We start from the raw sequence: 12919 nt of genomic DNA, 5'->3' as shown, positions 1-12919 counted from the left end.
TCCTGTCATTGTCACACTAAACTTAGAGATGTGACAGAAACTATTGTATGACTCAAGTATTATGTTACAAATGAGGGGAGATAGGGGTTTTGGGTTGCATGGATGTAGACATTTGTCAAAATTATTCAGTCTGTTTAACATCTGTTTCACTATATTCAAAGTTTTTTGGCCAGGCACAGTAGCTCATGCCTGTAACCCCAACACTTTGGGAGGCCGAGGCAGGAGGGTCACTTGAGCCCAGGAGACCACCCTGGGCAGCATAATAAGACCCCATCTCTACAAAATATACAAAAACTAGCCAGGCATGGTGGTACACGCCTATAGTCCTAGCTACTTTGGAGGCTGAGGCTAGAGGACTGCTTGAGCCCAGGAAACTGAGGCTGTAGTGAGCTGTGATCGTGCCACTGCACCACAGCCTGGGCAGAATGAGAGCCTGTCTCAATAAGAAAAAAAAAAAACAGAACAGAACCAAAAACAAATACTGAGCTCTAGTTACTGATGGTGTGCTGCAGTAATTAGGGGAAAGGTAGACTGGTGTCTGCAACTTACTTTGAAATGCATCCCAAAAAGATGGCTTGGTGGGCATAAAGACAGAGCGCTTCATGATAAACCTCATACGTCAGAATATCGATGGTAAAATCTACATGGCAGGTGTGTTTAGGTGTTTTCCCATTCCTGCATGGGTGAAATGCAAAAATTAAAATGCTAGCTCGGTGACTGGCATAGAGTGGATACTCAGCATTATCTCCTCTCCTGAACTTGGGAGCATGAGAGTCCAACCCGCCATTGAGCTACCCCGTGAACTTAGCAGGTCTGTGCAGGCTTCAGAAACTTTGTGAAATGAAGCCTTCTGTGCTAACCCAATAGGCTGAGCAGCAAATCAGAATCAGTTTGGATGCCACAAAGGGAGCACGCATCGCAGGAGGAGGGAGGAAGAGAGCGCCAGGCAGAGCTCCTCTGTTGAGCCCGGCCCTGCCTCTTCCCTGCGCGCACGCGGCTGCATGATCAACTCCCCAAGTTCTTCAGATCGCCTCCTCCCGGGGCAGGGCGGGTTAACTCAGATTCTTACGACTCAAGTCATCACGTCTCTTACGGGAAGAGGGCTAAGGAAGGTCTACTGCGTGCAAGCCGGAGAAATTAATCATCAGATCTCATCTGGAGTGAGCAGGCATGATCCTCCCAGCCCCCAAAAAACCTGGCCGGGCGCGGTGTTTATTTTCCAACCTAGACACCAGATGGCAGCAGTACCCGGTTCAAAATCCAACAACAACACGGTGGGGTACATGCAGCTCAACTGACAACTTTTAATCCAGTTCCAGTAGTCTATGCCCGTCCCCGCGGTCCAACCATCTCCAGCAGATGGGACCTACAGCTTCAATCACACTGTTTCATCCTGCCGGGAAACCCCACTCACAGTAGGTCCGCAGTCCCCCACAAAAACACCAACCAAAGTAGAACCCCCAACCCCCCCAGGTGCCAATGGAGGGAGCGTCCCAAACGTGGCAGCTATGAAATCAAAGGGGGCCATTTTAAATGCAACGAGGGGCTGGGGAAAGAACAGAGAAAGAGATGAAGGCCAGTGGACCCCTCAGGGACCATGCGCCCCAGGTCACCAGCAGCGGCGGCACAGCAGGCTCAGAGTGGCGGAAATTCCTGATTAGCAAGCGCCATCTCCAGACTCTGAATAAGCTAATCCAAATTTTTAGAAAAAAAACACTCTGGGGTCTGACGCTTAACTGGTACAGGCTGTGAGTAATTAATTGGTGGTGGATGTTTAAAAAAGAAAACCTGGTCCCTTCCGTCCTAGCTACGGGATGGTCCTGGGCCCTTTCTCGAAAATTCCTCAGTCTTCCATCGGCCACCTCCAAAACTTCTTTCTCTAGCCATTATTTTGAGGGGGAGCTTTGAAAAAATAAGTTTAAAAGCCCAGACCCTATAGATTCGAGGACCAGCCGCCAGCCCAGCATGTCAATCTGTGAGTCCTCCCTTTGTTCCTTCCTCTCGCAGGCATTTGAGGTTTCTGTGGACTTCTTCCGGGAGAGGTGAAGTGGTACCGGACGAGGTTGTGGGGGGGGAGGTGGGAGGGAGAAAGTATCGGCTGGTGGCTGCAGAGGCGCGGGGCCTGGACCAGGCATAGAACAAAGGTGCTGGCGGCGGGTGTACCTGTTTGCCCCTGTAGAACAGCCTCTGCAGGCCTGGCTCCACGTGGAACAGCTCCTGGATCTTCCGCCTCAGCTCCTCCACCTTGGTCAGCCTGGACAGCGAGTCCACCGTGTGGGTCTGCCTCCCGTCCATGGTCCGAACCTGGATCCACATGGTGTCGGCGCTGAGGGAAGAGACAGCAAAAACCCCAGATCAGTTTTACCAACACCTCCAAGCCATACCATGCTCTAAGGAGTCGGGGTTGCATTTGTCCGGCCTGTGGACACCAGGAAACTCCCAGGATGCCCTCCCAGTCCTCCTATACAGCCAGACCCCGGCCAGGGCCAGACACAGTAAATAAAGGACTTAAGGCATTAACGACTAGCCAAGTGTTGAAGATTGAGGAGGAAGGAGAATGAAAAGAGGGAATTGAAAGGAAAGCAAAAGGTCCAACTCATCCCTCCTTCCCCACGACCAGAGGAGGAAGGAGGCCTGGGCCAAGTGGCCGAGTTGGTTCGTTTACTCATTTCATTCATTGATTCATTCATTCCTCGGATTCCTATTTACGGAAGAGGGAATGCCAGAAGTCCAGCGCGGGCCGGAACTTCAGAAGTCCCGGGGGAACTCAACCAAGTGCGACTGAGACGAAAAAACCCCACCCGAGATCCGCGGGTCCCGGGACCCCTCGGTGCCCGCGCCCCCCCCTCCTTGCTGCCCCCCAAACGCGCGCGTGCGCGACCGGGCCCGCCCCGCGGTGGCCATGGCAACTGGCCGCCCGTCCCGGCCACCCCCGCCCGCGCGCCCCGCGACTCACCTCGGCCCCCAACTCCCGGCAGCTCGCGCCCCTCCAGACCCTAGACCCCCGGCGTCCCTCCCGCACTCCCACCGGTCCGCGCGGGTCGCGCCAGCAGCCCACGCCCACCCCCGCCGCCGGGACGACCGAGGGGCCCCAGCTCGCCAAGTCCCGCCCCCCTTCACTTGAGCCGCTTCTTATTGGCTCCGCCGCACCCGGCCGCCCCGCCCCGCTCGCCCCCCATTGGCCCAGATGCGCCCGGGGAGCTCAGGGCGCGCGAAATCGGGCTCGGGCGCGACAATTGAATCGCGGGGCGCCCCGCGCGCAGGCGCGGAGCCTGACATCCTCCCCGGCGGCTTGCCGGGCCCTCCCCCACCCGGTGCGCTCGACCCCCAGCCGGGCTCCGGGGACGCAGCGCTGGTCCCGGCTCCAGCCGGGTATGTGTCGGGGAGCGACTCCCGAGGGTTCGGCGGAAGGGGAGGCCCTGGATCCCGGGACAGAGTGAGGGACACGAGTGCGCCCGGGTTGGCCGCGCGGGAAAGTTTTGTAAAGTCCCCGAGCCCCGTGCGCCTGGCCCGGGCTGGCACCCCGACCCGGCGGCTCACCTCTCTGGTCGCCGCAAACCGCTTGTCTGTCTGCGCGCCCGGCCCGGCTGGGGATAGCTATGAAGCCGCGTGCGTGGCCCGGACCCCGCGCGGACGTGCGTGCGACCCGGAGCGCCCGCTCGGCAAATGCTGCCCGCCGCGCTGCCAGCTGCTCTGATTTTTTTCCCGCGAAAACTCGGCATTTGGGAGTTGCGGGGCCGCAGGAGGCCGTGCCGGGGGCGGGCGCCTGCCTCCTGATTGGCCGGCGCAGTGGCGGGAAGCGAGAAAGAGGGTGGGGGGCGCCCCCTCCTCTGTCCACGGCGCCTCCGCCCAGCGGGCCACGGCTCCGCCTAGCCTTGTGCGCTCTGCTGGGCGCGCCCAGCGTGCAAAGGGTCTGCGTGGCAGGGCCTGGTCACCCCCCGCACGTGGGCCCCCCCAGGAGCCTTGGGGACCCCCAGGGTACAGACCCCCTGACCTCTTAAGTCCAAGTCCGTTCGCAGGTCCCCAGTCGCACGCATTGACCAGTAGGTCTAAGAAGGCCAGAATCAATGTGTAAATACTGCGAGGGAATGTGGGGGGCCCCTAGGAGACCACCTGCACCCCGATGGCTCGCCTGATCGCCCCAAGCCCCACTGCCTGGCGTCAGGGCCTGCCAGGGCTCTCCACCCTACCCACCCGCAGGGCTTGTTTGCTGTCTTTTCCCGCCTCGTTTTCCCGCCTTCTCCAGGCTGTCCAGGCGGGCAGGGCTGCCCTGCCCCCTCCGCCCTGTCTATTCCACTCTGACCAGTCCTGGCGGGCACACGAGTGACCTGTGCTGGACACCTACAAAGCAGCCGGACAGGTTGCTCAGAGCTGCAGAACCCAGGGGTGTACGTGGCAGACCCACTTGGTGGTCTCAGGGAGGAAAAATTCCTATCTGGGGGAGACAGGCAAGAAATGAATAAATAAAGCAGATAATTTGAGATGATTCCTTATAGGAGAGTACCCAGCAGCCATGAGTCGGGAGGCGGGGAGAGAGGATACTGTCTCACTGGGGCCATTGCGGTGGGCCTCTCAGAGAAGATGACATTTGAGCTGGGATCGGAGATGAGGCTCCAAGGACAGATGGGTCTAGGAGGGAAGGTCAAACCCAGAGGCCGGAAAAGGCTTAGAGGTGTCCAGGGAGCAGGAAGGGGCTGGTGTGGTTGGGGCCCACTGAGCAAAGGGGAGGGGGAGTTGAGGTCAGAGGGGTGATATATAATACCTTGAAGGCCACCGGGGAGGACTTTGGTCTTTCTCTTGAGAGCTGTGAGCAGAAAAACGTTGAGTTCCCACTTAGCTTTTTATAGTTTCTTCATCACTCTATTATCTCCTCTATCTGGTCAGTGGGACTTCTGCTATGTCCCTATATAGGAGACAGATCATGGCGCCCAAAGATAGGCGTCTCTAGACCCCCACGTCCTCATCCCCAGGATCTGTGAATACAGTGCCTTACACAGCTAAAAGGACTTTGCAACTTTGCAGGTGTGATTCAGTTAATGATTTTGAGTTGGGGAGCGTCTCCTGGGTGATCCAGGTGGGCACAATGTCCTTAAAAGGTCCTAATAAGTGAAAGAGGGATACAAAAAGGTCAAAGTCAAAGGAGATGGGAAAGTGGAAGCAGGCTTTACAATGATCAGGCCAAGGGCTGGGCACGTGGACTCACACCTGTAGTCCCAGCACTTGGGGAGGCCAAGAAAGGCGGATCGCCTGAGATCAGGAGTTCGAGACCAGCCTGACTAACATGGAGAAACCCCGTTTCTACTAAAAATACAAAATTAGCCTGGCTTGGTGGCGTGAGCCTATAATCCCAGCTACTCGGGAGCCTGAGGCAGGAGAATCGCTTGAACCCAGGAGGTGGAGGTTGCGGTGAGCTGATATCGCGCCATTGCACCCCAGCCTGGGCAACAAAAGCAAAATTCAGTCTCACAAAAAAAAAAAAAAAAAGATCAAGCCAAGAGGCAAGGAAGATGGGCAGCTTCTGGTGGCAAGAAAAAGCAATAAAGACTCCTAGAACCCGCCCTGTCCCTAAAATTTATTTCAGACTTCTGACCTCCCAAACTGTAAGATGATAAATGTGTGGGGCGGGCGCGGTGGCTCACACCTGTAATCCTAGCACTTCAGGAGGCCAAGACAGGCAGATAACTGGAGGTCAGGAGTTCCAGACCAGCCTGGTCAACATGGTGAAACCCTGTCTCTACTAAAAACACAAAAATTAGCCAGGTGTGGTAGCGGGCGCCTGTAATCCCAGCTACTCGGGAAGCTGAGGCAGAAAATTGCTTGAACCCAGGAGGAGGAGGTTACAGTGAGCCGAGATTGTGCCACTGCACTCCAGCCTAGGTGACAGAGCAAGATGGTGTCTCAAAAAAAAAAAAAAAGAAAGAAAAATTAGCTGGGCAGGGTAGTGTGTGCCTATAATCCCAGATACTCAGGAAATTGAGGCAGGAGAATTACTTGAACCCAGGAGGCGAAGGTTGCAGTGAGCCGAGATCAAGCCACTGTACTCTGCCCGGGTGACAGAGCGAGACTCTATCTCCAAATAAATAAATGTGTGGTTTGCAGCCACTGAGTTTGTGGTCCTTTGTCATAGCCTTGGGAAGCTCCTGCATTCTAATCCACGATGTCCAGATGGTGCTGTTCACTGTCTCCAACCTCAGTACACAATTAACACTACTGCACACAATTCTGGACCCTCAGCCATCAGCCAGGTAGAACCCACACTACAGGTATGAGCAGGCCCACCTGAGGGTGTGAGACGGCTTGAGCTCTTCCAAAATGATAGCACCTGCTGCAGGAACCTGGCCTAGTTCTATCAGAACACATCATCCATTTGTTAGTGCTGTTGAGAAAACTCAACGTGCCTGAAAGAGGGAATACATTTTTCTTTTTTTTTTTTCTTTTTCTTTTTCTTTTTCTTTCTCTTTTTGAGATGGAGTCTTGCTTTGGTGCCCAGCCTGCAGTTCTAGTGGTACGATCTTGGCTCTCTGCAACCTCCACCTCCTGGGTTCAAGCAATTCTTCTGCCTCAGCCTCCCCAGTAGCTGGAACTAGAGGTCCGCATCACCAAGCCCAGCTAATTTTTGTATTTTTAGTAGAGATGGGGTTTCACCCATGTTGGCCAGGCTGGTCTCAAACTCCTGACCTTAGGTGATCTGCCCGCCTGGACCTCCCAAAGTGCTGGGATTGCAGGCGTGAGCCACTGTGACTGACCAGGAATACGTTTTTCATGTACACGTGGTGAGGGGTATAGCCCAAGCACCTTGGATAGTGGTAGTTAAGTATCACAGAGGAGGCATCTAACTCTCCCTGCAGAAGAGATACCAACGGCTGTTGATTGAGGGCTCCAGTTCCCTAGTCATCTTGAGAAAAATCAAAATTTCTTAAATTTGCTCAGGTTCATAACTGTCCAGCCGGGTGCAGTGGCTCACACCTGTAATCCCAGCACTTCGGGAGGCCGAGGAGGGCTGATCTCTTGCACCTGGGAGTTCGAGACCAGCCTGGGCAATGTAGTGACACCCTTTCACTACATAACATAAAAATGAATTAGCCAGGCATGGTGTGCACCTGTAGTCCCAGTTACTCAGGAGGCTGATGCAGGAGGATCTCTTGAGCCCAGAAGATCAAGGCTGCAGGGAGCCATGATTGCGCCACTGCACTCCAGCCTGGGTGACAGAACAACACTGTGTCTCAAAAAATAGTAATAATTGCTATTTTAAAACATGAGTAACAAACTATTCCAGGCATCTTAGAAAAAAAGCTCACAAGCCACTTAGAGCAAGGGTGTCTAATCTTTTGGCTTCCCTGGACCACATTGAAAGAATAATTGTCTTGGGCCACACATAAAATACACTAACACTGGCCAGGCACAGTGGCTTATGCCTGTAATCCCAGCACTTTGGGAGGCCGAGGCGGGCGGATCACCTGAGGTCAGGAGTTCGAGACCAGCCTGGCCTAACATGGTGAAACCCTGTCTCTACTAAAAATACAAAAATTAGCCGGGTGTGGTGGCATGTGCCTGTAATTCCAGCTACTCAGGAGGCTGAGGCAGGAGAATCATTTGAACCCAGGAGGCGGAGGTTACAGTGAGCCGAGATTGCACCACTGCACTCCAGCCTGGGCAACAAGAACAAAACTCCATCTCAATAAATAAATAAATAAACTAACTAACACTAACAATACCTGATGAGCTACAAAAAAAAATTGCAAAAAAATCTTATAATGTTTTAAGAAAGTTTACGAATTTGTGTTGAGCCGTATTCCATCCTGGGCCACATGTGGCCTGTGGGTCAGGAGTTGGACAAGCTTGACTTGGGGAAACAAGAGGCCAATGCCCGCAAAAGCTATCACATAAAATAATGCAAGACAAGAAATAAGGCCTGCCAGGCTAGGCCGGGCGCGGTGGCTCAAGCCTGTAATCCCAGCACTTTGGGAGGCCGAGGCGGGCGGATCACAAGGTCAGGAGATCGAGACCACAGTGAAACCCCGTCTCTACTAAAAATACAAAAAAAAATTAGCCGGGCGCAGTGGCGGGCGCCTGTAGTCCTAGCTACTCAGGAGGCTGAGGCAGGAGAATGGCGTGAACCCAGGAGGCGGAGCTTGCAGTGAGCCGAGATCGCGCCACTGCACTCCAGCCTGGGCAACAGTGTGAGACTCCGTCTCAAAAAAAAAAAAAAAAAAAAAAAAAAGAAATAAGGCCTGCCAGGCTAGAGAATGAGTACTTCCTAGCCCCTCCTATGATTCAATGTCCCTCCCTCTTAGGTACCAACCCATGTGCAAATCAGGTGGCAGGAATAACTGCTAGAGTGCAAAGGGCCTCAGTTTCCCTGTTGCAAAATGATACATTCTCAGAGGGCATTAAGTCATTCAACAAACTTTTATTGATTCCAGCCCCACCCCACACCCCTGTCTGAGCCAGATCCTGCCTGAGTCACGCAGACATTGGTGGGCACAAAGTTCACTTAGACAAGGTCTCACCCTGGAGGGACTTCCCATCCAACGGGGGAGAGGCAGGCATAACGAGAAATGTCAGCCGGGCGTGGTAGCTCACGCCTATAATCCCAGCACTTTGGGAGGCGGAGCGAGGTGGATGGATCACGAGGTCAGGAGTTCAAGACCAGCCTGGCCAAGGTGGCGAAACCCTGTCTCTACTAAAAATACAAAAATTGGCCAGGTGCGGAGGCTCACGCCTATAATCCCAGCACTTTGGGAGGCGGAGCGAGGTGGATGGATCACGAGGTCAGGAGTTCAAGACCAGCCTGGCCAAGGTGGCAAAACCCTGTCTCTACTAAAAATACAAAAATTGGCCAGGTGCGGAGGCTCACGCCTATAATCCCAGCACTTTGGGAGGCCGAGATGGGCAGATCACGAGGTCAGGAGATCGAGACCAGCCTGTTGCCTGGCTAACACAGTAAAACCCCATCTCTACTAAAAATACAAAAATTTAGCCAGGCGTTGTGGCAGATGCCTGTAGTCCCAGCTACTCGAGAGGCTGAGGCAGGAGAATAGCATGAACCCGGGAAGCGGAGCTTGCAGTGAGCCGAGATCGCGCCACTGCACTCCAGCCTGGGTGACAGAGCAAGACTCTGTCTCAAAAAAATTTAAAAAATACAAAAATTAGCTGGGCATGGGGGCAAGCACCTGTAACCCCCACACCCATGATCCCAGCTACTTGGGAGGTCGAGGCAGGAGAATCCCTTGAACCAGGGGGACGGAGGTTGCAGTGAGCCAAGACCACGCCACTGCACCCAGCCTGGGTGACAGAGTGAGACTTCGTCTCAAAAAAAAAAGAGAAATGTCAATCATGCAGGGAATCGCCTCTTCCTGATGGTGTCAATGTTCAAATTAAGCACACGATGCCCTGAGCAACTTCAGTACGCACCAGATTCCAGGTCCTGGCCATATCTCTGTGTTTTTTCCAGTACAGACCAATACAAATGTAGAGTCTTCAAGATGAAAATGAGTGTGTATGCGCCTAGGCACAGTGGCTCACGGACTGCAATCCTAGCACTTTGGGAGGCCAAGGCAGGCGGATCACTTGAAGCCAGAAGTTCGAGACCAGCCTGGCCAACATGGTGAAACCCCATCTCTACTAAAAAGACAAAAATTAGCCAGTTGCAGTGGCACATGCCTGTCATCTCAGGCACTCAGGAGGCTGAGGTGGGAGAATCACTGGAACCCGGGAGGCCGAGGTTACAGTGAGACGAGATCACACCACTACACTCCAGCCTGGGTGACAGAATGAGACTTTGTCTCAAAAAAAAGAAAAGGGCCAGGTGCGGTGGCTCACGCCTGCAATCCCAGCACTCTGGGAGGCCGAGGCGGGTGGATCACAAGCTCCGGAGGTTGAGACATCCTGGCTAACACAGTGAAACTCTGTCTCTACCAAAAACACAAAAAATTAGCCGGGCGTGCTGGCATGCACCTGTGGTCCTAGCTACTCATGAGGCTGAGGCAGGAGAATCGCTTGAACCCGGGGGGCAGAGCTTGCAGTGAGCCAACATGGTGCCCCTGCACTCCAGCCTGGGCAACAGAACAAGACTACATCTCAAAAAAAAAAAAAAAAAAAGAACCAGTAAAAAGGAACCAGTGAGGACTACAAGTTTCGCCATCAACCACCCACCCTGAACAACAGTTCTGTCTCTCCTCCTGGCCATTGGGGTCCCCACTTCCCGGAACTCTGAGCTGAGTGATGTCATAGATGGATTACCTCACTAGGGCCAAGGAACCGGGAATTTCAGGGACATGGGGGAGGGAGAGGGATGTCTCTCTACCGCCCCAACCCCCCATGTCTGTGGTGAAGTCGATCGAATTAGTGCTGCCCAAGGATGCAATCTACCTGGCTGGCTCCAGCATAAAAGGGAAGATGATTTTAACCCTGAACAGCACCCTGGTGGACCCCATAGTGAAGGTGGAGCTCGTGGGAAGGGGTTACATTGAGTGGAGTGAAGAAGCCGGGGCATCCCGCGATTACAGCAGAAATGTTATTTGCAACAACAAGGCAGACTACGTGCATAAGACAAAGACATTCCCAGTGGAGGGTAAGGACGAGGCCAACAGCCACCCCTAGCCATGACAGGAACCTGGGTCTGGAAAATAAACACATCCAAGAGTCAATCAACAAACCTCCAGGGCTATCAGAAATAGGGAGTGGCCTGATTTCTCCCTAAGGGAAGTCATGTAGAACGATGACCATCAGATACACAAAACACGAAAATAACAAGACATAAGGAGCTGATCAGAACCCAGATATTCAAAATGAAGGTTCAAAGTAGTCTCTTTGGAAAATGCTCAGTCCAACAACTGCCTTTGAGAGGCCCCTGAGAAGTCTTATTCTTTTACAGATAAGTTTCACTCTGACAGCAAAACCCCAGGAGACAAAGTAGGCAGTCCTGTATTCATGGGGAAAGGCAGTGGAGGTTAGCCAGGCACAGTGGCTCATGCCTGTAATTCCAGCACTTTGGGAGGCTGAGGCAGGTGGATCACTTGCGGTCAGGAGTTTGAGACTAGCCTGGCCAATACAGCGAAACCCCATCTCTGCCCCCCAAAAAACAAAAATCTAGCCAGGCGTGCTGGCACATGCCTGTAATCTCAGATACTTGGGAGGCTCAAGCAAGAGAATCACCTGAACTTGGGAGGAGGAGGTTCCAGTAAGCCAAGATTGCACCACTGCACGCCAGCCTGGGTTACAGAGCGAGATTCCCTCTCAAAAAAAGATAGTGGAGGTAGAAGAGCAAGGGAGACCTTCCAGGGAAGGAATAACTAGTCCCCAGTTCCACCAGGTCAGACCTGAAATCTGAACAAATGTCAGAGAGTCTGCTGAGCTATGGGGGGAATTATATGTCTTTTTCAAAATGTGTTTGTGGGGATATTCCCAGATATTATGCAGTCAAGCAGAACACGTGGCCAACGCTTGGCTGAACAAAGTGTAATTTAATTTAATTTATTTATGTATTTATTTTTATTTTATTTATTTATTTATTTATTTTTTTTTTTGAGACGGAGTCTCACTCTGTTGCCCAGGCTGGAGTGCAGTGGCCGGATCTCAGCTCACTGCAAGCTCCGCCTCCCGGGATCCTCCCATCTTGGCCTCCCAAAGTGCTGGGATTACAGGCGTGAGCCACTGCGCCCGGCCTCCTGCTAGTTTTTTTGTATTTTTTAGTAGAGATGGGTTTTCACCGTGTTAGCCAGGATGGTCTCGATCTCCTGACCTCGTGATCCGCCCGCCTTGGCCTCCCAAAGTGCTGGGATTACAGGCTTGAACCACCGTGCCCGGCCTATTTATTTTTTGAGACAGAGTCTCACCCTGCTTCCCAGGCTGGAGTACAACAGCGTGATCTCGACTCACTGCAGCCTCCACCTCCCAGGTTCAAAGAATTCTCCTGCCTCAGCCTCCTACATAGCTGGGATTACTGGCACCCACCACCAGTCCAGCAATTTTTTGTATTTTTAGTAGAGACAGGGTTTCACCATGTTGGCCAGGCTGGTCTTGAACTCCTGATCCTGTGATCTGCCCGCCTCAGCCTCCCAAAGTGCTGAGATGACAGGCGTGAGCCGCCATGCTTGGCTTACGTATTTATTTTTGAGACAGGGCCTCGCTGTGTTGCCCAGGCTAGAGGGCAGTGGTATGATCACAACTCACTGCAGCCTCAGCCTCTCTGGCATGAGTGATCCTCTCACCTCAGCCTCCTGAGTAGCCAGGCACCATGCCTGGCTAATTTTTGCTTATTTTTTTTTGAGACGGAGTTTTGCTCTTGTTGCCCAGGCTGGAGTGCAATGCTGCGATCTCGGCTCACCACAACCTCCTGGGTTCGAACGACTGTCTCTTAAAAAAAAAGAACTAGCGCCGGGCGCGGTGGCTCACGCCTGTAATCCCAGCACTTTGGGAGGCTGAGGCGGGCAGATCACGAGGTCAGGAGATCAAGACCATCTTGGCTAACATGGTGAAACCCCGTCTCTACTAAAAATACAAAAACTAACTAGGCGTGGTGGCACACGCCTGTAGTCCCAGCTACTTGGGGCACTGAGGCAAGAGGATCACTTGAGCCCGAGAGGTCCAGGCTGAGTAACAAAGTGAGACCCCGTCTCAAAAAAAAAAAAAAGGCTGGGCCCAGTGACTCACGCCTGTAATCTCAGCACTTTGGGAGGCCAAGGCAGGTGGATCATTTGAGGTCAGGAGTTTGAGACCAGCCTGGCCAACATGGCGAAACCCCGTCTTTACTAAAAATACAAAAATTAGCCAGGCGTTGTGGTACATACCTGTAATCCCAGTTACTGAGGAGGCTGAGGCAGGAGAATTGCTTGAACCTAGGAGGCGGAGGTTGCAGTGAGCCAGGATCACGCCACTGCACTCCAGCCTGGGCGACAGACTGAGACTCTGTCCCAAA

General features: G+C 53.2%; 2 protein-coding genes across 6 annotated transcripts in view; one reads left to right on the top strand and one right to left on the bottom strand.

Annotated features, from left to right (window-relative positions):
* Nucleotides 1-5278, bottom strand: part of UHRF1 (ubiquitin like with PHD and ring finger domains 1) — a 58931-nt gene extending 53653 nt beyond the window's left edge. Inside the window, exons 1-2 of one of the 4 annotated variants that reach the window (XM_077979379.1) lie at nucleotides 4763-5278; nucleotides 2164-2326 (exon numbers count right to left, since the gene is read on the bottom strand). In XM_077979379.1, coding sequence (XP_077835505.1) covers nucleotides 2164-2316 — 153 coding nt within the window. In that variant the 5' untranslated portion in view covers nucleotides 2317-2326; nucleotides 4763-5278. Of the gene's footprint in view, nucleotides 1-549; nucleotides 648-2163; nucleotides 2327-2956; nucleotides 3117-3540; nucleotides 3814-4762 lie in introns of those variants that run through there. The other 3 variants (XM_001083134.5, XM_001082762.5, XM_015122554.3) reach the window with 3 other exon arrangements.
* Nucleotides 5279-10103: 4825 nt separating this feature from the next.
* ARRDC5 (arrestin domain containing 5) overlaps nucleotides 10104-12919 on the top strand; it is a 12907-nt gene continuing 10091 nt past the window's right edge. Inside the window, exon 1 of one of the 2 annotated variants that reach the window (XM_077979523.1) lies at nucleotides 10104-10573. In XM_077979523.1, the coding sequence (XP_077835649.1) occupies nucleotides 10234-10573 (340 nt within the window). In that variant the 5' untranslated portion in view covers nucleotides 10104-10233. The remainder of the gene's footprint in view (nucleotides 10574-12919) is intronic. The other variant, XM_015122553.3, reaches the window with a different exon arrangement.

This window comes from Macaca mulatta, chromosome 19, assembly GCF_049350105.2.
Source record: "Macaca mulatta isolate MMU2019108-1 chromosome 19, T2T-MMU8v2.0, whole genome shotgun sequence".
Classification (NCBI taxonomy): Eukaryota; Metazoa; Chordata; class Mammalia; order Primates; family Cercopithecidae; genus Macaca; species Macaca mulatta.
Note: the sequence above shows the minus strand (reverse complement) of the source record. Positions and strands in the feature narration are given on the sequence as shown.